Source organism: Cavia porcellus, unplaced genomic scaffold, assembly GCF_034190915.1.
Source record: "Cavia porcellus strain 051 isolate PalLab524CR breed Dunkin Hartley unplaced genomic scaffold, mCavPor4.1 scaffold_3, whole genome shotgun sequence".
NCBI lineage: Eukaryota > Metazoa > Chordata > Mammalia > Rodentia > Caviidae > Cavia > Cavia porcellus.
Genome location: NW_026947486.1, coordinates 71,994,583 through 72,017,248, shown reverse-complemented (window position 1 = coordinate 72,017,248; position 22,666 = coordinate 71,994,583). Strand labels below are relative to the sequence as shown.

The following is a 22,666-nucleotide window of genomic DNA, read 5'->3' as shown; positions in this document are numbered from 1 at the left end:
GCTTTCTGCATAACAAACAACAAAGAAAACACCAGTCTTTGCTGAAAGGAAAACAAATCGTACTTGTTCTATAACAGTAAACACTTTTAACAATGAAAATGTGCAGCTAATGTTCAGAAATCAGAATATGTTTGAAATAGAGAACTGATCAGTTCTCACGTGTTGGTGATGGAAAATTGGGACTTATTCCCCCTGTTAATTATTGTCCATATCAGGGAGTAGATCTTCATTTATATCACCTATATCAAACAAAGCTTGATCGATATCAAAGACCATGTCTTCATCTTCTCTTAGCGAAAGTATTGATTCTAAGTCAGAGAAATTAGCAAGATCTGGTAGTGATGCTTCATCCGGGGGAGTTGCCTCAGCTTCAACCTGTACTACTCTATTATTCTCTTCTCCCCGAGGAATTTGCTGCCCTTGTGAAATAAGCTGTAGAATCTCTTCAGCAATTCTTATTAACTGAGCTACACAATCAATAAGTCCACCAACCAGTAAAGGCATTGACACAGGCTCCATGATTCACTTCTCTCAGATAAAACACTACAAAAGGCTATAGCAAATGATCCTTTGATGACAGTAGATCCTGTGGGACCACCAATAGATCTTTAAATGTGAAGTGAGGCTGCTGACATAAATATGGTGATCAAGTATAGAAGGAAGACTGTGGTACTACAGTACTTTTTGAAGATGTTGGCTAACCTCTCACAAAATACACAAATAGTACTGTTTGTACTAGTAGTAAACTGCTATTATAATGACCACCAGACCGATGGTCACAGCCAAGAGAAAACAGCAAAGCAGACCTAATAATAGAAAAAAAAAATACAAAGATTAGCATCCTTGAGCTTTTATTCCTCCTACAGTTCCTAGCCATAGGGCACCCCTATCAAGAGTTGTCCATAAGATTGAAAGGAAATCTATAGCTATTGCTTCTCATTTTTTATACCTTTTGGTTATCTACCAACCTTTCTTTCTTTTGAATTTCTCATGGCCTTTATCTCTTGTTAGGGAATTTGGGAACAAAGTGAACACAGGTAGTTTATTTGTTTCACTTGAAAATCTCTACTGAGGAAATACATGAGTCTATAGTCTTTTAGTTAGCTCTGTCATTATCAGCACCTTTGCCTCATTGCCATTTATAGCTGAAGCTACTAAATGTTCTCTGTTTTTAGAAAACCACTCATGGAAGCTTCTAATTGTCCTGTGTCCTGGTACTGCATGGTATTGAAAGTCCTACATTTTGTGACTTTTGGTAAACTTGAACAACTGCAGTTATAAAATTAGTTTCTTGATCATTTTCAATTTAGTGCTCATTTTCCATATCTAACAGTTAGTTCTTCCAGCTTTTCATCTGCATGTCTGCTGGGCTCCTTATATCCACTTTCTTAAGAAAATATTGTTTTAAAATCTAGGGATCACCTCAATATAAGCTACCTGCCACATAGGTCTGCCTTACCCTTTGAATGGATTCGGTCTCCTTAAAATGAATTCACTGAGGATGTAAAAGGTTACTAGTAGGCCAGGGGTTGAGCTAGATGGCACAAGCGCCTGCTTGGCAGGTGTGAAGTCATAAGTTTGATCCCCAGTACCAAAAAAAAAGTTACTAGTAATTTAACATAGCTCATACTGTCTACTCACTTTTCTGTTTGACTCACAGTCCTTTACTTTCTTACCTACTACATTTATGTCCATATACCCTTAGGTTTCTCATGTCCTTTCTATGATCTTAAACTGAACTGACAAGAGAGCTCAGTTGGAACCCAAGGGTGCATAGCCTACATTCATTTGGGAGGAGGCAGATGTTCCCCTCTCTCATTCAGATGGGTAATTTTGCTTTCCAGTCTAATAAGCTTATTTATTTCCTACATGAATTGCCAAACTATTTTCATTAATTTATTTTCACGTCTCCCTTCACTATTTTTTTCCAGCAATAGTCTATTCCATTATTTTCCATTTATTAGATCATATATCTTTAGTCTATTGCTGATCAGTGTGGTTACATACTTTTGGCCACTTTTTCTTAGACATGCCTACACATTCAATTTCTGAATACTCATGCTATAAATTGGGCTATGTATCTTTTTCTGACCTCAGTCAGGCTTTTGCTGGTGGAGAATCTTAAGAAGCAACACTCTATCTCACTGTTTTAGGATACTTTCCAGCCTATTATTAGTTTTCAGCTGTTCTGACCAGGAGGGGGCCAGAAGCTTCACCTCCAGCTGAATGTTCTACTTAGATGTTTACTAGAGTACAAGACATCAGCCAGTTGGTGTGTGACGCAAACATGGAGCTGACTTGACCCCACAGGACATATTTTGATTCACTCAGTTACATTACATAGTATTTCCAATTATAAGACGTTGTGTCAGATCATTCTGTTTTTTTTGTTCAAAATCCTGCCATTTCCCACTAAGTATACATGGTGTTTTTGTACTATGGCACTTAAAACTAGCTCATATATTCTTATGTTTTCTGTCTCCCACCCTACCATGATTTATATGGACTAAAATGTGACATAAGATTAAGAAACCTGGTGTTTTTTGTTTTTTTTTTTTTTTTTTTTTTTTACTGTGTCCCCAAGGCAGAGGAGCATGATTAGCATGTGGTAAGTAATCCATGTCCCTGAATCAAGGGAAAAAGTGCGAGGGAAAAACAATTTAGGTTTTCAGGGTGGGGGGAAGGGTTGGGAGGGTCTGAGATAAGGTCTTGCTCTGTAATTCAGGCTGGTCTTGAATTCACTATGTGCCCCAGGTTGGTCTTGAACTAATGGTGATTTATCTACCTCAACCTCTTGAATGCTAGGATTATAGCCATGCACCACCATGCCTGACTGGGAAGGAGAACAATTTTTAACATATTTACTCAGTAGATACAATCAAGCTTCAACCATACATCGGTAAAAAGAAGGACCAACTCATCAAAAAATGTAGTTGATAAAATGAAGAGGCATAGAATGAGAAAAATATTAACAAAACATATACAGTATCTAAGAAATTATACTAAGTCTATGTAAGCACCTCTAAAATTAATAAAGAATACAAACAACCCAATTTTTAAATGGTAAAAGATATGAACAGACATTTAAAAGATGAACAGAAAATAAAGTAAAATTAGACTGACAACACTAAATGCTGACAAAGATGCAGAACAACTAGGATTTCCACATGCCACTGGTAAGAGTGCAAATGCCTGCCAGTTACTTGAAAAATCAGCATACGCCTATCTATGTCCTGATAATCTGCTCATAGGTATTTACCTATGAGAAATGTAAGTTCACAAAAAACTTTATAAGAATACTTGTAACAGCTTTATGTATAATAGCCAAAAATAGAAAAAGGACCAGATATTCAATAAGAGAATAATAAATTGCAGTATATTCATAAAATGTGACATTGATTACCAATAAAAATGGTACTGATAGGAACAAGTACATGGAAGAATATTTAAAACAATAAATTTAACAAAAAAGTCAGCCACAAAAGAACACATACTGTATTCATTTACAAGTCAAGAAAATGCTTAACAATACACAGTGGAAAAAATATCAGGAAAAGGTTGCATCTAGAGGATGGGGACTGATTGAGAATGGGTATAAGAGAACTTTTTAGGGTAACAGTAATAATATTTAAATAGGATTGTCGGTTACACAGGGTTATGTATTTGTCAAAACTCTTAAACTTTGCACATTTCACTGTATGTACATTTTACTACCCCAAAAAGTAAGCAAACATAATCCGCAGCCTCAAAATCTATGAATCAGATGAGGTGGCATGTCCTAACTATTTAATAAAAGTATTTATGAATGAACTATTGTGTCAAACAATGAAAATCCCATTTTTATGTATTAGTACATTTAATCTTCATAATAAAATAATTCTGTGAACTTATGGGTGGAAAGATTGAGGTTCAGGGGAATTAAGTCACTTGCTCATGTTCACATAGTAAGTGAAGATGCAGAGCTGGAAGTCAGTCATGTCTAACCTCCAAAAATGCGATGTCAGATGATGCAAATGCAGGTGTGCCTACAGTTTGCAAATTGGCTGTAATAGGGCAGTACCTACATCTCATTCTCCTAAATAGACAAAGAACTTACATCTCATTCTCCTAAATAGGAAAAGAACTGTGAATGTTAATCACACCTGGGTACTGGAAATGGACTTAAGTCTAAGTTGAATGTTACTAATGCAGGGGGATGGAGACAGCTGGATCAGTCCCCTATGGAATCCTCATCATCGAAAGGTTCAGTATATGTCCATTACCTGCTCTTCCTTGACCTACAAATTGGTCTATGCACTCACAAACTACCCACCTGAGACAGAGTCAAGGTAGACCAGATCGCTTTCAAACAGGATAGAAATTCTCCTCTCACAACTGCCCTAAAAAAAGATGAATTGCATGGTCAACAGGCTTAAGGCTATAATCAAGATGTGCACCAAGGACATGATGTACTAAAATTTCAAAGAGCAAAGAGCTCTTTCTTTTGAAAAGTTTGGCTTTTTTAATTTTAATTTTTATTTTATTAATACATGTTTGTAGTGCATCAAAGTTACATTCGTCGTGGGGAATAGGGACATGCAAATAGCACACTTTGCTTCATATGTTATTCTCCTTTCCCTCCACTTCCCTCTCCTCTCTCTCAATCTTCTTTCCCCGTTTATATTCTTCTTATTATTCTTACCTCACATTTTATGACATATAATCTAGGTATTTGGGGGACACATTTCTTATAAACAGTAAAGGTTCCAAGATACTGAGGGCAAGGGGATAGGGAAAAGAGAAGAGGAAGTAAGAATTAAAATATTCCCTGCATGGTACCAAAGAGCTCTTTCTAAGTGAGCTGATAATCATAGGCATATCTCTTCCTTGAGGCATTTGCTAATTCTGGCCACAGGCTGAAGATGCAGGTTGGCCCTAAAGTAGAAGGAGTCTACTGAAGAAAAGGAGAAACTATCTTATTTTTGGTAGTTGCAGGAGGTTAGTAAAATGGGATTAAAACTCAAAACATGGAAACAAGGTTTTCTTACCTGAAAATTAGTTGAATTTTTGGTTGGCACCTGGCCAGGAAAGGCAGCGTGAAATTGCACACAGTCTTCTGAAACGTAGAGCCGACTTCTTACTAGAAAAAAGAAGTATTGTACAAACATACTACCAGTATCCACCTCAAAAGGTCACATAGATTTCAAGTCAGAGGGACACAGAAAAGTTTAATGAATCAATAAAATCAAAACCATTCTCAAAGGGCATTTTAGACAGTGATTCTAAAATTTATCAGGATAAAAAGGGCTTAATACAGGGGCTGGAGATTTAGCTCAGCGGCATAAGCACCTGCCTTGCAAGCAGGCAGTCGTGAGTTCGATCCCTGGTACCGATAAAAAGGAAAAAGACAAAAAAAAAAGGGGGCTTAATATGACCAAACATACTGAAGAGTAAAACTGGAGGATATAGAATACTATCAGATTAAGAGTAAATCACAAACACTGCATATTCTCTCTCATATGTGGAAGCTTAAAAAGTCAAGCTGAATGTGTAACTGTGATTACTAGAGGCTGAAACAGGTAGTAGGGAGGCAGGATAAATGGAGATCAGATAATGGCACCAAAGCACAGAAGAAATGTGGTCTGGTGTTCCACACCACAGTGAGGTCATAATATTTGAAAATAACCTATTATAAATATCATGAAGAACTAGAAAAGACAAATTGGAAGCTTCAAACATAAAGAACTGATAGGAGAGGGAAATGTCAATTACTTTGATTTGGTCAGTGTACACTCTATGCATGTGTTGAAATAGCACATTGTACTCCATTAATATGTACAATTATCATGTGTTAATTGAAAACAAAATTTTAAAAAGTCATTAAGGTTAATCTTATGGATATGTAAATTAAGACAGCATATTAGTGGTAGAAGGACAGACAAATCAAAAAAATAGTGACCCTTACTTCACACCAAATATAATAATACTCATTTGAAATATAAAAGATAAAACAATAAAGTGTCTAGATCAAATCAAAAGAGGAAACTTTCATGACCTTAGGTAGGCAAAGATGTTTTGCAGGACACAAAGAGCATTAACTATGAAAGAAAATATTAATAAGCTGAATTTCATTAAATTAAGAACTTCCATTTATCTAAAAACAAGTTGAGAAGCAAGTTCAATTATAAGCTAGAGAAACAAATACAATATGTATCCAACCACGGACTTGTATCCACTCTTACACATCCAACAAAGGACTGATATGCACTCTATTTTTAAGCTGCTATAAATTAGTAAGAAAAATGCAATGTGACTTTTAAGAACAGGACAAAAGGGATTAACTGATACTTCACAGAACAAATCACGCAAATGGCCAGGAAGCACTTGAATAGTTGTTCAGTATTATTTCTCATCAAGAAAATGCAAATTAATACCATAGTGACATATACAAAAGTCCACCAGACTAGCTAAATTGAAAAGAATGACATTTAGCATTAAAAATATGGAGCTACAGGAATTCTCATGTATTGCTGGTAAAACGTAACTGATGAGACTACTTAGAAAACTGTTTGGTGGTTGCTAAAGTTGAATATACCTCTATCTTATGAAACCGCAATGCTGCTCATAAATATATAACCAAATTAAGACTGTAAATGTCCACCAGCACACATGTAAAAGAATTTTAAATGAAATTAGGTGCATAAAAGTGCAGTACTTATATGAAATTCAAGAACAGGCACATGAATGTATGAAACAGAAATTAACAGTGTGATTGCCTCTGAGTAGAGGGTGACTGACTGGAAACGGATAGGAAAAAGCTTTCCGAGGTATCCAAGATGTAATATATCTCAATGTGATTACTTATATTTAAAGAGCTGGGTGATGGTTGAATTTTGAGATGAAGCACCAAATCCAGCTGAGCCTGATATCATATGACTATAATCCCAGTACTCTAGGAGGCTGAGACAAGAGGATCACAAGTTCAATCCCATTTTGGGTAATCAAATTAGAACCTGTCTCAAAACAAAACTTTTAAATGGCTGATGTTGTTGGTCAGTGAAAAGGCCCTGGGTTCAATCTCAGTATTGCTACCAAAAAAAAAGGCACTGAGATACAGACTTAAAATTCGTACCAAACCTCAAAAATTTACTTTATTTTTTTAATTTCATGTCTCCTTCCTACAAAACTAGTGAGGCCAACGAGATGGTGATAAGACTCCACATTTTAGAAGTAGCTCAAGAAGACAACTGGGACACAGGCCACAGTAACCACCGATAACTGTGATTTTTAATTTCATTCTCTCTCCTCTCTCTCTCTCTCTCTCTTTCTCTCTCTCTCTCTCTCTTTCTCTGTCTCTCTCTCTCTGTCTCTCTCTCTCTCTCTCTCTCTCTCTGTCTCTCTCTACCTCCCTTCACTTCCCTCCCCCCCACCTCATTTTTGTCAGCCTAAATCAAATGCCAATAATTTTTCTTTTAGCTGAAAGTCCTGTCTTGATATTTTTTTGCTACTTCTAGCTGGAAATATGTAAAGTGTCTCACAGTAGGGGAAAAGGAAGAAAAGTATCCAAATCCTCCAGGTCTATGTTTATAGTTGATAAGCTTCTCTGCATCAGGCGAGATAAATTACTTCCTATCCAAGTGCAACAGAGGCATTTATGTGAGGAAGATTAAAATGTGCCTTTGTGAGTACAGGCGTCAGTTTCCTACTTACAGACAAAAAATGTTTTCATAGTGCTCCCCTCTGTAGTGTTGCAGCACCATTTGGGTACATGCATTCAGTTTAGGCGTGTGTGTGGTTGTTGTTGTTGCTGTGGATTGCACCCAGAGCCTTAGCTACATTCCCAGTCCTTTTTTATTCCCTTTTGAAACAGGGTCTTGATGAATTGCTCTGTTGCCCTCCTTAGGCTCAAACTGTCAATCCTCCTGCCTCAGCCTCCTACAGTGCTATGATTAAAGGCATGTACCACAATGCCCAGGTTCAATCTAGATTTTTTAAGTAATCACTCTCAACATATATAACTTCTCATTGTTCTACAATTCCTGAGGAAACATCAAGAAGACCTTGTCCCCAAAGGGCAAATTTTATCATTTTGACACAGCAGCAGCATTTCTGGGGAAATACAATAAACAAAGCAATAGGATTTACCTTTCAAACTCTTTTTTTCCTAAGCTGCAAATCTTTGCCTTTAAAAATTGTATGCAATAAGGCATTTGCCTGTTATAGGATCTGACATTTAAAATCCCCATGAACCATCTTTAATTTATCAAGGAAAAAAAGGAAAGAAATGTGCAGCTGAAGAGCTAAACATGGCCTCTTCTTGAAAATATATGAAAAATTCAAAACAGAGATTCAAATAAGCGAGAGCAAAATGTGTCCTTTTGGTCAGCTTAAACCAAATTCTATTGAATTTGTTCCTCTTCATCTAAATTTTCTCACTGCTACAGACTCACAGATTCTTGCATACTCTTCAGAAAAACAACATCATCACTTCAGAAAACAGCTACTTTTGAAAATATCTCTTAGTTATTTCTCTAACCAGACACAAATTTCCTCAAAACACTGTTTGAACATAAGGACAGACACCCATCTTGACTTGTCCCCAGATCTTAGCTGCTGTGAGATACCCCAGTACTCCAGAGTCTGCAAAGAGATGTTAAGACTTTGAGAAAAGAGTTTTGGTTTTAAAATTTAGCAGTAGAAAAGACAGGGCCTGAAATAAAGAAAATGAAAACAGAACCTAGATGTAACAAGTAAAGGTATTCTATTCCCAAGTCTTCCCCAGTTTTAAAAGAGGGAAGAAAGAAATTTCTGTTTCCTTGTCAGAAGACAACAATATTGTCTGGGAGAGATGGTAAAACGATACTAGTGATAATAAGCATAGGACACTGAATCCTGACTTTACCACCATCTAGCCATAAGATTGCTAAATTACTCTGCCTCAGGTTCTTCATCTATAAAATGAAGGTAGTATGTCATGAATCAATATATATAAGTTTGGATTGATCCCTTGTATGTAATCACCTAAATGTTAACTAATACGGCTGTGCTGGAGACACTCCAGGATCCAAGAAACTGTGCTATCTCCTGGCTACAGACTAGCCTCAAAGGCAGGAAATGAATGTAAGCATTATAAACATGTGAAGAAAGTACCAGAAATAAAATGCGTTTCATAGTTAATAACTAACATTAGAGGATGATTTTGAATTTGAATGAGATGCAAAAGGACACACCTGTCTGGCTCTAGTTCACCCATGATCCCTTTGGGTGATGGGACAGTGATCAGAGTTACAGGGCAGTGATGCATACCTTTTAGAGCTTCCAATGACAGTCTCCTGCGGCACCTATGCCATAGGTTCACCACCTCTGCTGTAAAGTATCTTGGGGAAAGACAAACTTCCTGTCTAATACGCTCTCACACGTGAAGCACTGTCTTACTCTGGTCCTGAGCTCTGGCAGGTCTGCAGCAACATGAGCTTCACAAGCATCATTTCTGACTGGAGAAAACTGACTATGCTGTGAACTAACCATACTCTATTCCTCCAGTGCACTGTCTGCAGCACAGAGAAGGCTCTCTACTTGTTATTAGGACAGCAATGCTTACAAAACATTAACCAGTCACTCTTTAGAAACATTCACTTAGAAGTCATTGGCAAGATCACTGAGGCAAGGTAATGAAAGTGCACTACGTTCTATTTACTGTGACTTCACACAAATTAGTCCAGACTTTCAAGTCTTCCTAGGTGAGTCATTTAAGTAGAAGTAGTAGTAGAAGTATAAGGAACGTCACGGCCTTTTACCTCTTACCATCTTTGCCTGGATTTAATCTGAACTTCAGGAAGACCTGTCAGAAATTTGACAAGTGCAAGTTTAAGCATCACTGGTATCTTCCTATTTCTGTGGCAAATGACAGCTTTCCAGGAGAGACCAAACCCATTCATTTTATAAACAGGAAAGATAAAGAGATCTGATAATTCTTCCCTCCATCTGTAAACATGTTGACTGCCTGTCTGCCAAAGGCTAGATCATTGCATTTTTAATGAACTAAAAATAAATTCCATAATCCTCCTCTGTAGCTCACTCTAGTGTTTTATCATTTCCTCCTGGTAATTACATCCTCAAGGGTGTTCACGTATGTTAAACTTCGTCATCCCATACATTCCAGGTTATTCCTGTTTTACAAGTAAGGAAGAAGTAAAAATTCAAAGGTATTTAGTGATTTGTGAAAACTTCACAGCTGGGTAATACAGCAGTAATAAAATGCTGATTCTTTAGACCTTGGCCCTATACACAGTCTGTTAAACTGTGGCCTATCTTATCCTGCTCAAGTGATCTTCAAATCACTAGAAGAATAAGAACCAAGGATCTGACCACATACTAGTTTGCTGGTAGAGTGTTCACCTTAGCAAGAGTGAGGCCCTGGGCTAAAACAGCAGCACTGTGACAGTGGAACAAATATGGCAGATCTCATGCTTCTAAACCACTAGAAAAATGGTTTATGGACAAAAAAAATCCTTTAGGCTCAGGGTGTAGCTCAGTGGTACAGCACTTATCTAGCATATGCAAGGACCCAGGTTCAGTCCCCAGCACTGTAAAGAAGGAGGAAGCTGGAGCATGGTGGTGTGCTCCTGTAATCCGGGTACACGGGGGACTGAGGCATTAGAATTGTCACGAGGTTGAGGCCAGCCTGGGTAACACAGTGAGATCCTGTCTCTAAAAGACAAAAAAAGAAAGGAGGAGAAAAAGGACAAAATGGAGTAGGAGAAGGAAGGAAATGAAGAGGAGGAAAAAAAAAACAAGGTTGGCTAATCGACTGGATGAAAGATCAAAAATGCTCTCTTAAGGACAATAATTTCATTGCCCTCATCGTTGTATAGTGTTCTTCCCAGAGTGTACCTACAATTGGAATGGCCCATTAAAAACAAAAGATATCAAAAGCCTAAATGAACAGGAATCACCCTAAGAACATGAAAATAAAAAAGAAGAGTACTTGGTTTCCTGCTTTCTAACTTTTCTATCTTAAATAGACAGATATACTCAGAATAAATTGGAGGAGTTGAGGCAGAAAATAATACCCTAACATTCTAACAATAAAAATGTTTCACCTGTGAGTTTGTATCCTTTGCTTATGAAGCTGGGGCATGGTGGTTAGTATTTTAAATATAAGTAAAGAGTAAACCCCATTCCTTGTATCCTTTATACTGTGCAAAACATACCAGGGTCATAGCTCTGTCCTCTTGTCCCCTAAACAGAAAGGAACATGCTGCTCAAGTCAAAGGATAGATGGCCTTTTCCTGATAGGATTCCTTGTACAATTTCCTTTTTCTTATTAGCTAGAGGTATGATAGTCTCAAGGTAGGCTTACTTGATATAGCAAAATCCCTTTCAACTCTTGTGATTGATACTACCAGCTTAAATATTTATGTCCTAAAACATACTTTTAATAAAATATAATGGCTACTTCACCTAATTACCCTTATTGAAGTCACAAATCACTTCCAGACTACTAAATCCAATTATTAATTTTCAGTTTTCTTATTTTTCCTTGTAAAATTATTTGACATGGTCAAGCACTTCTTAGACCCTTCACCATAGTTACTCTCTTGGTGATTGCATACAGGTTATAAATAATATCTATATACAGGTGATACAAACATTAAGCCAACTAAGAATTTTCTCTGAAATCCCATACTTGTATATCTAATTATTTTCACATTGATTTGTGATATCTAAAACTCAATATGTCCAAAACTGGATCGCTGTTTTTCCCTCCAAAATCTACTCATATTTATGGTTGTATCATATCAGTGGAAGGCAGTTTTATCCTCTTAACTACCCAAGCTAAAATATCTTGGGCTTATCTTTGACTGTTTTGTCCACAATTCATGGCCAGTCTACCAGGAAATCTTTCCTGCTGGTTCTGCCTTCAAAGCATATTCACAGTCACAGTCTGACCACCTGCCATCACAAGCCTCCATCAGCTACTTCTTTTGATTACTTCAACAGTCTCCTAACCAGACTTCCTTTGCCTCACTATACAGTAGCAGCTTCTCTGCAAAAATCAATGTGATTACTTTAAAATGGAAGTTAGATCATGTCACTACGTCTATTTAAAACCTTCTGATGACTGAGTGTAGCAGCTCACACCTGTATTTCTAGCACTCATGAAAGTAAGGCAGGAGGACTGCAAGTTCAAGGCCAGCCTGGGCAGCGTAACAAGAAGCTGTCTCAAAAACTGTTTAAAAAGAAACCTCTGATGACCAGATTTTCTTCAGAGTAAAATGCAAGTCCTGACAGTGACTTACATGATCCTCCAAATTATAGTCTGCAACTTCATCTTTTATTTCTATCTCCCTATGTTCCAGCCATGTGACCTCTGTCATTCCTCAAGTTCAACAAGCACACTCCCTCCTCCTTTAATCTCTCCTTTCCACCTTTTCATTATTGTTGATATTAATCTTAGTTCTTGCATTAATACATACACCAAACAGTGTTCGATCCAATGTAATAACATAAAAGGGAAAATTATAGTTCAAGGAAGCATCTGTAATCTAAAGTACATCCCGGTCACCTCTTCCACTGTGTTGTCATCTAAGCCACTAAATGCCTCCGTTGAAAGCTCTCCCGACTGTCACAGCTGCTGCCACACAAGAAGAGGGGAGACTGTCCTTCAAAATGTACTACCAAAGAGGAAGCTGGTATTTATTTGGCAAGCAAAGAGCAAGCTACTTCACACTTGGCACATCACTACCATTGGTATCTAATCCAGAAGCTGCTGCATTCTACAGGGGTAATAACTATTTTATTCTCAGGATAACACAGTGGAAGTTACTGCTATATTTATGTACATGCATTTTAATAGAGATTGCCTATGTCAGCTCACAGGAGGTGACAGAAATGGACCAGCTGGGAAAAAGCAATCCAGGTCCTCAATGCTTCCTGGCACCTGAATCCACAGGAAGAAAGAGAAAAGCCTGGCCTTTTTTCCTTGGTCCCCAGAATGTCATTACTGGGGCATGTATCCAATAACTCTCCAAGAATGACTGAGTAGATTAGGCTTGTCTTCAATACGCTTTTGCTTTAAAAGTATTCTGAAAAGGACATAACCAAACTAGCTAGCTTTTAACTAGATTTCATCTTTGACTAAACCTTAAAGAGATTCTGAAAAGCCTTTACTATGTGTTTCTCACTAGTCCGAACTATTATATTCTGTCTAAATCTTAACTATGATTAAGCCCTGACTAAACCTTAACTGAATTGACTGGACTTTAATTAGGAAAAACAGCCTATAAATGGAGTCAGGTCCTAGCTAAGTCTTTACTGACCTCTGGCTAAATATAATCTAGGTTGAGTACTTCTAGAAGTTTAAATGAGCTTCAGTTAGGTGAAAACTAAGCATAGGTACAATCTACTCATTAAATTGGCTCTGACTAGTCTTCAACTAGACTCTGGCCTTGCCTAGAATTTAACTAGAGTTCATGGTGCCCTATCTGGTTTAAACCCTAAGTTTTAACTAAGCCCTAAAATAAAATTAGGTTTATGAATAAACTGGTTAAATCTTAGTCAGGGCCAAAGACTAGTTCAGGTCTATTCAGTGCCAACCAAACCCTAGAAAAGGTCTAAGCCTAGTTTATACCTAGTTAGAGCTTCATTAATACTTAACAAGAGCATTAGCCTAGTTCATATATAAAAATAGTTTGGATCTAGATAGGGTCTCAGTATAGCTAAAAGTTAAGACTCCACTTAAGGAGCTGGAAAAACTAAGCTCAGTACTGGTCCAGTTAGAAATCAGTTAAGTTTAAGCCAGGGTCTAATTACAATTTAGGTCCATTCAGAGCCAGGTTAAACCTCAGTCAGTGCCTAAGCCCAGTATATGACTAGCGAACCCTATTTAAAATCAGAACCTAATTTAAATTTAATTAAAGCTGAGTTAAGTACTAGCCACAACTCAAACTAAGTTTAGATCTATTCAGAGCTTATTTAAATCTCAGGAAGTACCTGATCTCTATTAATTGTTTGTGTCCAGTTAAGTCCTAGGCAGAGCCTTAGCCTAACTAAATGCTAGTTGTAGTGTCATTAGCTACACATAGGTATTCAAACCAGTTTAACAAGACTCAGATGTGTTTTAACTATGCTAAGGCTCTGGTTTGGCCTAACTTTACTCTAAGTATTAACTATATTTAGACCTTAACTAGGCTTTACCTAGACTAAATTTTAATTAGGCAAATTAGGCCTTAAGTAATCTTAGATTCAAGTCCTTTCCTTAAATAAGAACCAGTTAGAGCTGGATGTGATGACACATATCTGTCCCTATAAAGCTCTTAGATTCAAGTCCTTTCCTTAAATAAGAACCAGTTAGAGCTGGATGTGATGACACATATCTGTCCCTATAAACCTAGAACTCAAGAGCCTAAGGCAAGAGGATCGTGAGTTTAATGTCGTCCTGGGATATACAGTAAGACACTGTCTAAAAAAATAAAGAAAAAAAAGAGAGACAGAAAGCATGAAAGAGACAGAGAGAGACAGAGAGAGAAGAAAAGAAAAAATAAAAAGCAATGCTTAGCCCTTGGCAAAACTGCAGTTTCTTCAGCCTCAGTCACATAGTCAGATATACGTGTACCCCTCACCATCCCCTTTTAGCTTATGTCTACCATTACCTCAGTTATTCAGCAGTTACTATAGAAAAGAAATAGGCTTTACCCCTACCTTACCCCGCTGCTGTAGGGAACAAAACTGCTTCCTGTATTACCACAGCCAATCATGTTTGCAATGTGACACAGGACACAATTGCCTCCAAGAAAGCAGTCTATATCCTATAGATACACGGGTTAAAGCTGGATATGATGGACAATGCCCCAAATGACACAATAGATGTAAGGGAAAAATTATGCAAATAGTCACATGGTTACAAAGACAGCAGCTCAAAGTGAAAACATCCTCATTTTAAAACTATGAAAACAGACCTGATTATGGTCATCTGCACCTATAATCCCAGTACTCTGGGAGCCTGAGGCAGGAGGATTGCAAGTTTGAGCCCAGCCTGGGCAACTAACTGACTTTTGAGACCCTGTTACAAAATAAAAAGAGGCAGAAGGTTAGGAATGTATCTCATTTTGAAGGTCTTGGGTTTGATACCCAGCACTGAAAAAATACATGGAACCAGATATTTCTGAACATCACCAAAACCACAGCTACATTATCCATGACAAGCCATTTATATTTCTTTGGTCTTCAGTTGTTTATTCTATAAAATGAAATAACTTACCCAAATGAAAAGAAAATGGAGCACAACTACAGTAATGTATCACAGTAGATTACAGCTACAGGTTGCGATGTTACACAAATTTGGGTTTGAATCTTAGCCCTTAACACCTTATAGCTAACGTTATATATCCTTGCCATATGATTCGACTTTTCTGAGCCTCACACTTCTTTCTCTGAAAAAAAAAAGAAAGAATGATACTAAGAATACCTATTTCATGGGGCTACAATGAGCCAAAATCCAAGAAAACATGCAAAATGTTTAGTTCTGTAAATTAACATTCTCTGTTAAGAACCAGGAAAAATGAATTATGCTTAGCACAATCTTGGTTGTATAATGGTATTTAGCACATACTTGATACAGATCTTCAGACTGGTTTATCAGCTTTCACTATAGAATAATAGAAAGATTCACAGAGCAATTAATGCAAGGAAGGAATTTTAGAAGCTTGCGAAATGTAGTGACCATAACAACAAAAGAAGGTCCACTAGAATGTTATGTAAAAGCTCAGAGATACATTTCAGATGGGTTTTTCCCCCAATATTCGTATTTCAGGTTTAACCAAAATGAGAGCCAAAGATTCCTGAGTTCTCTGCTGTACTTGAACACTGAAACTTTCTGTGCCCATTTTTATATGCTTCCTCTTTCTTTGATATTTCCAGTCTCTGACCTGTGTCTAAGTGGAGTAATGGCAGGGTTACAATCTAATATTTGAGAACTGTTTTGAAAAGGAATAGGAATAGTAACTATTTGTTCCACTTTGTGAACAAATTCACAAATACTTCCCTTACGATTACAGAAACTTACAAAAGACTGCTGTAATTAGACATCTTTCCAGTTTTGCTTTGATCTTTGGGATCATAAGGGAGGTTAAACATTAGAATCATTTCCATACTTGGTGTTTAACTGCAAGTACTGAGTCACGCACTCACTCCAGGGAGCAGTAGAAAAAGGAATGAGTTTGAGGGGCTCAAAACTGAAAGTAAGAAACTCGAGCTATACATTTCCTTCTTGGGGCTATGAACTGAATACCAATGTTTCTCAATTGAGGGTGGCTATAGGCAGCCCTTGATGAAAGACGAAAGAGCTCAGATCACCTAAAGTCCCTCTCATCCCCACCACACACACACACGTGCGTGCGTGCTCGCGCGCACGCACACACACACACACACACACACACACACCAGGAGACATTTGGCAAAAACTGGAGAGACTCATCACAACTGAAGGGGGAGCACTGTTAACTACTGAACATCCTACAATGCATGAAACACTCTTCCAGAACAAAGAGCTATTCAGCCCAAAAAATGAATAGTGTTAAGGCTGAAAAATAGTGACCCAGAGGAATTTTCATTCCTTCCCATCCTAATAAATTAGCAAATGCTATTGAAAAACGTTCCTGTGGGCATTGGGGCAAATACATTATTATGGTCTATCCCTGAAGCGATATTAGAGTATAATAGATAAGCCAACTAAATCCACTGAAACAACCACAAAATAAAGGACTATATCATCATCCTGCTAGACATTGTGCACAGACACCACAAATCTAGCATATCCTAAACTTTGGATGACTGACTCACCTGGTTTACCCAGGACATTCCCAGTTTTAGCACTGAAAGTATCTGTCCAGGACAGTACCTCACTGTAACTAAAATGAGCTCATCAGTAACTATCCCAAACTCGGTACTCTTCATGATCTGATACTATTAAATAATTTAATAGAAGAGATACCCTCCCCTTCTGCATAAACCTCAACTCTTCTTTATCTTCCACCTTTTTATGTAATTGACTGCCAAACAGTGTCAATTTTATCTCCCAATTATTTTTACCACCAACTCCTTCTATCTCCATTGTTCTAATTCAAGACATTGTTACCTCTCACCTGAAAGGTTACAAAAGCCTCCTAATCATCTCCCTGCCTCCAGCCACTCTTTCTTCCCACTCCCATCCCATTTGCTAACACATCTTCCATAGGCAAAGAGTAATCAATCTGAAACACAAATCAGATCATACTTTGGCAATCATTTCATCAATATGAAAGTTTTGCAGACTGAACCCCCAAAACAAGATTAAACCACAGTTTATAACTATTTAAGCAGGATGACTGTAAGCTATAACTTAGAAATGTTACAAATAACTACGACTCACTGAGCAATACAAGCTGCAAGTGAGAGAGAAAAGCAAAAGACAACAAAAACAACTAGCATATCCCTGAGAAGCCAGCAATTCTGACTTTGTCGGGTACAGTTTTGCATCTCATTTGTTCAGAGAAGAATAAAACAACCACAGTCAAGGCAAGTATTGCCTGGGAATTACAGAGGGTACCAACTAGTTACTTTAATGCACAGCCAAAATAGAATTAACTAAAAGTTATGTATTATGCTGCAACTAAGTTTGAGAGAGTATTTACTTGCTACCTTAGATTATCAATGCTATCTTTTGCGAGAACCGTATACTTTGCACCCCAGACTGGCCAGAAAGCTTAGAATTTGCTTAAATGACATTTACATCAGTGATAGGAATTACGTATCCCATTTAGATGAGGGGGGCTGCATATAGATTATGAAAACTGAAAACTGCCACATGAGAAGGCAAGTGCTTTCCCTAGGGGGAAAGGGAGCTCAGCCTGTCCTTCCCCAGCAAAACGTATCTATCCTGTCTCTTCTCAGACACTGGCAAGTATTGAATTGTTTATAAATTCACCTTGGGAATAAAGGGCTGACTTTCAGAAAACATCAGAAAAAGCTTGCTGCCAGACTAGCAGAGCTGTCACCCAACACTTACCTTTCTAATGGTGACAATTTCTATCACATTGCGGGAAACTTCCTCATGAGTACAGCAATTTGAGAGCTCTAACCTCTCTCCTAGAAGAAGGCACCTTCAGCTAGGGTTTAGCCCTTTTATTGTTCTGATATTCATTTGGCTTTTCTTTTCTTTCTGACCTTATCAGGATATTGAAACATTGAAACATTTTGTATATCTCCCAAAGACTTTGTCTCTGATATTCACCCTCCCATAATTTTTTGTATATCTCCCAAAGACTTTGTTTCTGATATTCACCCTCCCATAATTTTAGGTGCCACCCAGTTAGAAAGAGATACATCCATACATGCATACATGTGCTTGTGCACATGCACACACCATCATACACCCCAGAAACACATATTCCCACATTTCTTGTTGTATGCTTGTTTGTTTTGGTGCTGGGGATCAAGCCCAGGAACTTTCACATAGTAAGTGCATGCTGTGTCATTTAGCTTCAAATCTCAGACCTCCATTATTGTTCAATCAACACCCTCCACTCTAAAGTCTCTGCCCTAAAGAAATTTAGTGTTAACCCTTGAAATTCGTGCAACACAACTAAGAACAAAGATTCCATAGCCTTTTTTCTAAGGTGCCATAGGAAGTTAAAATGGAGAGGTCAGTGTACACTGGAATCTTTAGGAATCCTCCACATTTTTTCAAAGAATGAAATCAGAATTCAGTCAAGTAAAACACAAGGAAAGGGATTTTGAAAACAGAAACTCATGAAGTAAGGACCCTATTATCAGCCTCTCTCCAAGTCAAAACTGTTCTATTTAATTCCCTGTCCTGCTAATTCCCACATCTCTCCCTCCAACTCTCAATGTAAGTTTTTCGTTGGCAAAATATTTCCTAAAAACATAAACAAAAATAGGAAAATTTTTTAGAAAACTGGTATTTAAGTGGACATTAACTGTGTGCCAGGCCCAGAGCTATGTTCTATCAATTATTGCTTCTAGTGAAAATAATTTCATTACCATTTTTCAGCCAAGTAACCAGGCATAGTGCCAAGAACCATTTGTGCATAGTATCTCATTTAATCCTGTCAAAGATATATGCAGTTAGTATTAGTATTCCCATTTTTAAATGAGTAAATTGAGACAGGTGATAGATGAAGAAACTGAGAGACGAAAAAGAGCTTGTCCAAGAAGATACTGTTCATAACTAGCAAAGCCAGAATCTAACTAACATGGATCTAACATCAAAGCATACACATTAGAAACTGCATGTTATGGCAGAGCAAGAACTGGAAAATCACCGAGCTGCAGCCCAGGCCCCCATGGATGTTCAGAAAATTTCTTAAAAGTCCAAGCATTTAGAATCCAAGAAAGATAACATGTGAGACGGACAGGAAAAGTACAGGAGTATACCAGATGGCTGGTGGACAAGGCAGTGAGCACAGTGTTCCTGGTTTGCATGTCCTGCAGTGGTGCCTCCAGGCGCCATGTTCCTAAAAATACAGACAGCAAAAGCTATTGTAAATACATTTATTGCTCTGAGTTAAAGTCACACACGAGAAATCCTCTATTTGGCCTTAAAAAAAAAAAAAAAAAAAAAAAGGGACCCTGGAGGAATGTGGGAATGGCAGCTGCCCTCAGGAACCATCCCCATCTCCTAGACCAAGTACTTGATCTTCAGCTTCCACTCCCCCTCCCAGAACCTTGAACTGCAGTGGAATAATTGTGCTGAGTTGAAGGGAGACTCAGTGACTTCTCACCCAAACAGAAGACCTCAGCAGGCTCCAATCACTGTGCTTTTGTGTTTCTCCTGGAATTTGTCCTACAACTTCAACAACCAGTTGAAGTTACAGCTTCACTAAGTAGCATAGGACCAAACAGGATGAAACAGAATGGACCACTCAGAACAAAACCATGAAAGTGATATACGACTTCAAAACAAGATAGCACCCCATGGACGCCCCAACTGACACCCGCCTAAGCTGCTGCACACACAGCGGATGCTCGGACCAGGACACCTGCTGGCTCCTCAGGGGCACTCCCTACCTCCTGGACCTAATACTGCTGCTTATCTTCAGCTCCCGCCCTTTCTCCCAGAAACTTGGACTACAGTGGATTAACTGTGCTAGCCTGACGGGAGATTCAGTAACTGCCTCACCCAGACAGAAGATCAGCAGGCTCCAGTCATTGTGGTGAGTATGCCCCTACAATACAATACAGGGGCTGGGGATTTAGCTCAGCGGCATAAGTGCCTGCCTTGCAAGCAGGCAGTCATGAGTTCGATCCCTGGTACCGATAAAAACGAAAAAGTCAAAAAAAAAAAAAAAAAAAATACAGGTATACAGTGGGTAAATAGGGCCAGTAGTAAAGTTCCCTCCAACTAACTGTAAGACCTTGGTGAGTCTGACAAGGTGTGGGTGACTCCTTCCTGCACACAGAAAACATCAGGCAGGGGGAGGAGTGTGCCAATAAGGACTCCTTCAACTTGTAGAAAATCAAAAGGGCTTTTGAGACACACAGGCACACAATAGGGACACAGTAGGGCCTCAGCCAACACAAACACAACTGACTGGGAGATTTAGGGGCCTGGAATTACCTGAAGATAAAGTAATAGGAGGAACTAAAAGTTGACCTACATCAACAGTACTAGGCTTGTCAGCCCAGGAAGATTACAGGACTTACCCAACAGGCCCTGCAGTGGGAAGTCAGGCGGCTGTCCCACCTCTTCATTGTGGGACCCAGCAGTTGGACAAATATCAACCTTACAGTAAGGCCCCAAGATACACACTACCAACAATTGACACTAGTGGGACTGAAGGACCAAATATAAACTCAAAAGGGAAAATGGCAAAATCAAAAAGCAAAATGCAATCTCAGACATCTAGTCCACCAGGGGCAAGTACAGGAGGCACTGAAATAGAGGACTTCAAAAGTAACACACTGTAAATCTCTGAAAAGATAGCAAGTGAAATAAAAAAAAACAACTCCATGAGGCTATAGAGGAAATCAGATTAGAAGTACTCTCCCATGTAAAGACAGAAGTAACAAACTTAGTAAAGAGTTGTTCAGCGCAGCTAAAGAAGAAACAGATAAAAACTACAGGATAATGGGAAACTGATTGAAATCTTGAATGAACAATATAGAGAACAAGCAGAATTAATGAAACAAACTCAAAGAGACATCCAAGAAACACAAAATTCAATTCAAAGCTAGCAAAATCATTTAAATAAAGCTGAGGATAGGATTTCAGATCTTGAGGACAGGATCACAATTAGTGATCATGAAAGGATAGAACTTTTAAAAATAACAAAGCAGCATAAAATGACAATCTAGCAGCATCAAGATGATGCCAAGAAAAAATATAAGATTAATAAGCATCAGTAAAGATGCAGGAGTCAATGCAAATGACATAACTAAACTATTCACAGAATACAAGAAAATTTCTAAACATGGAGAAAAAATCTAATGCAGATAAGTGACGCATATAGAATGCCAGACCATCACAACCAACATAAATTTACACCCAGACATATAATAATTAAGATCTCAAGACATACAGCATAATAACAGAATACTACAAGCTGTTAAGAGAAAAGACACAATTCACTTATCAAGGAAAGCGCATTAGAATCACAGCAGACTTTTCGGCACAAACCCTCAAGTCAAGACAAGCTTGGAAGGAGGTATTTAAACCCTGAAAGAAAACAACTTTCAACCCAGACTGATGCACACAGAAAAACTTTCATTCAAATTTAATGGAGAAACAAGATATTTCCATGACAAAGAACAACTGAAAGAATTCATGTCCACCAAACCAACTCTAGGAAGAGTATTAAAAGACATACTAAATAGAGATAAAAATGGCCACAATCTCCAGAACAACAACAGAAAGAAACCACCAGGATGGACAAGCAATTAAATAAGAGGGAAAAGCAGAAAACTAACAACTGGAACATAACAAAGTTGAGCCAGTACATTTCAGTTATATCCATAAATGTAAATGGCCTCGATTCACCTATCAAAAGAAACAGGTTGACAGAATGGATAAAGAAACAGGATCTCAGGGGCTGGGGATTTAGCTCTGAGGCATAAGCGCCTGCCTTGCAAGCAGGCAGTCGTGAGTTCGATCCTTGGTACCGATAAAAACGAAAAAGACCAAAAAAAAAAAAAAAAAAAAGAAACAGGATCTCACAATATGCTATATACAAAAAACACATCTGACCCAAAAGGAAACTCATAGATTAAAAGTCAAAGGATGGGAAATAGTATTATATGCAACAGGAATCCAGAAAAAAAGCAGAAGTGACTGTTCTATTTGCAGACAACATGAACTTCAAACTTAAAATGATTAAAAGAGATAAAGAAGGTCACCGCATACTCATTAGTGGGAAAATTCAAGAGAAAGAACTAACAATTTTAAATATATATGCACCAAATAAGGAGCACCCAACTATATAAGACAAATACTAACGGACATTAAAAGCCAAATACACAAGAACACAATTATCACAGGAGACCTTAACACCCCATTGTCACAGAGATCAACTAGACAAAAAGTCAGCAAGCAAATAATAGAAATGAATGACACCTGTGAGCAACTGGACTTATTAGATGTTTACTGAGTGTTCCGCCCAACCACATCAGAATACACATTCTTCTCAGATGC

General features: G+C 38.0%; 2 protein-coding genes across 3 annotated transcripts in view; one reads left to right on the top strand and one right to left on the bottom strand.

The window, feature by feature from the left end:
• Trpc5 (transient receptor potential cation channel subfamily C member 5) overlaps positions 1 to 22,666 on the top strand; it is a 301,642-nt gene that overhangs the window by 181,834 nt on the left and 97,142 nt on the right. The window lies entirely within an intron of this gene.
• On the bottom strand, positions 111 to 721 carry Trpc5os (TRPC5 opposite strand). The gene has a single exon (XM_003467629.2). It carries the CDS (start codon positions 517 to 519, stop codon positions 196 to 198), a length of 324 nt encoding a protein of 107 aa, XP_003467677.1. The 5' UTR covers positions 520 to 721; the 3' UTR covers positions 111 to 195.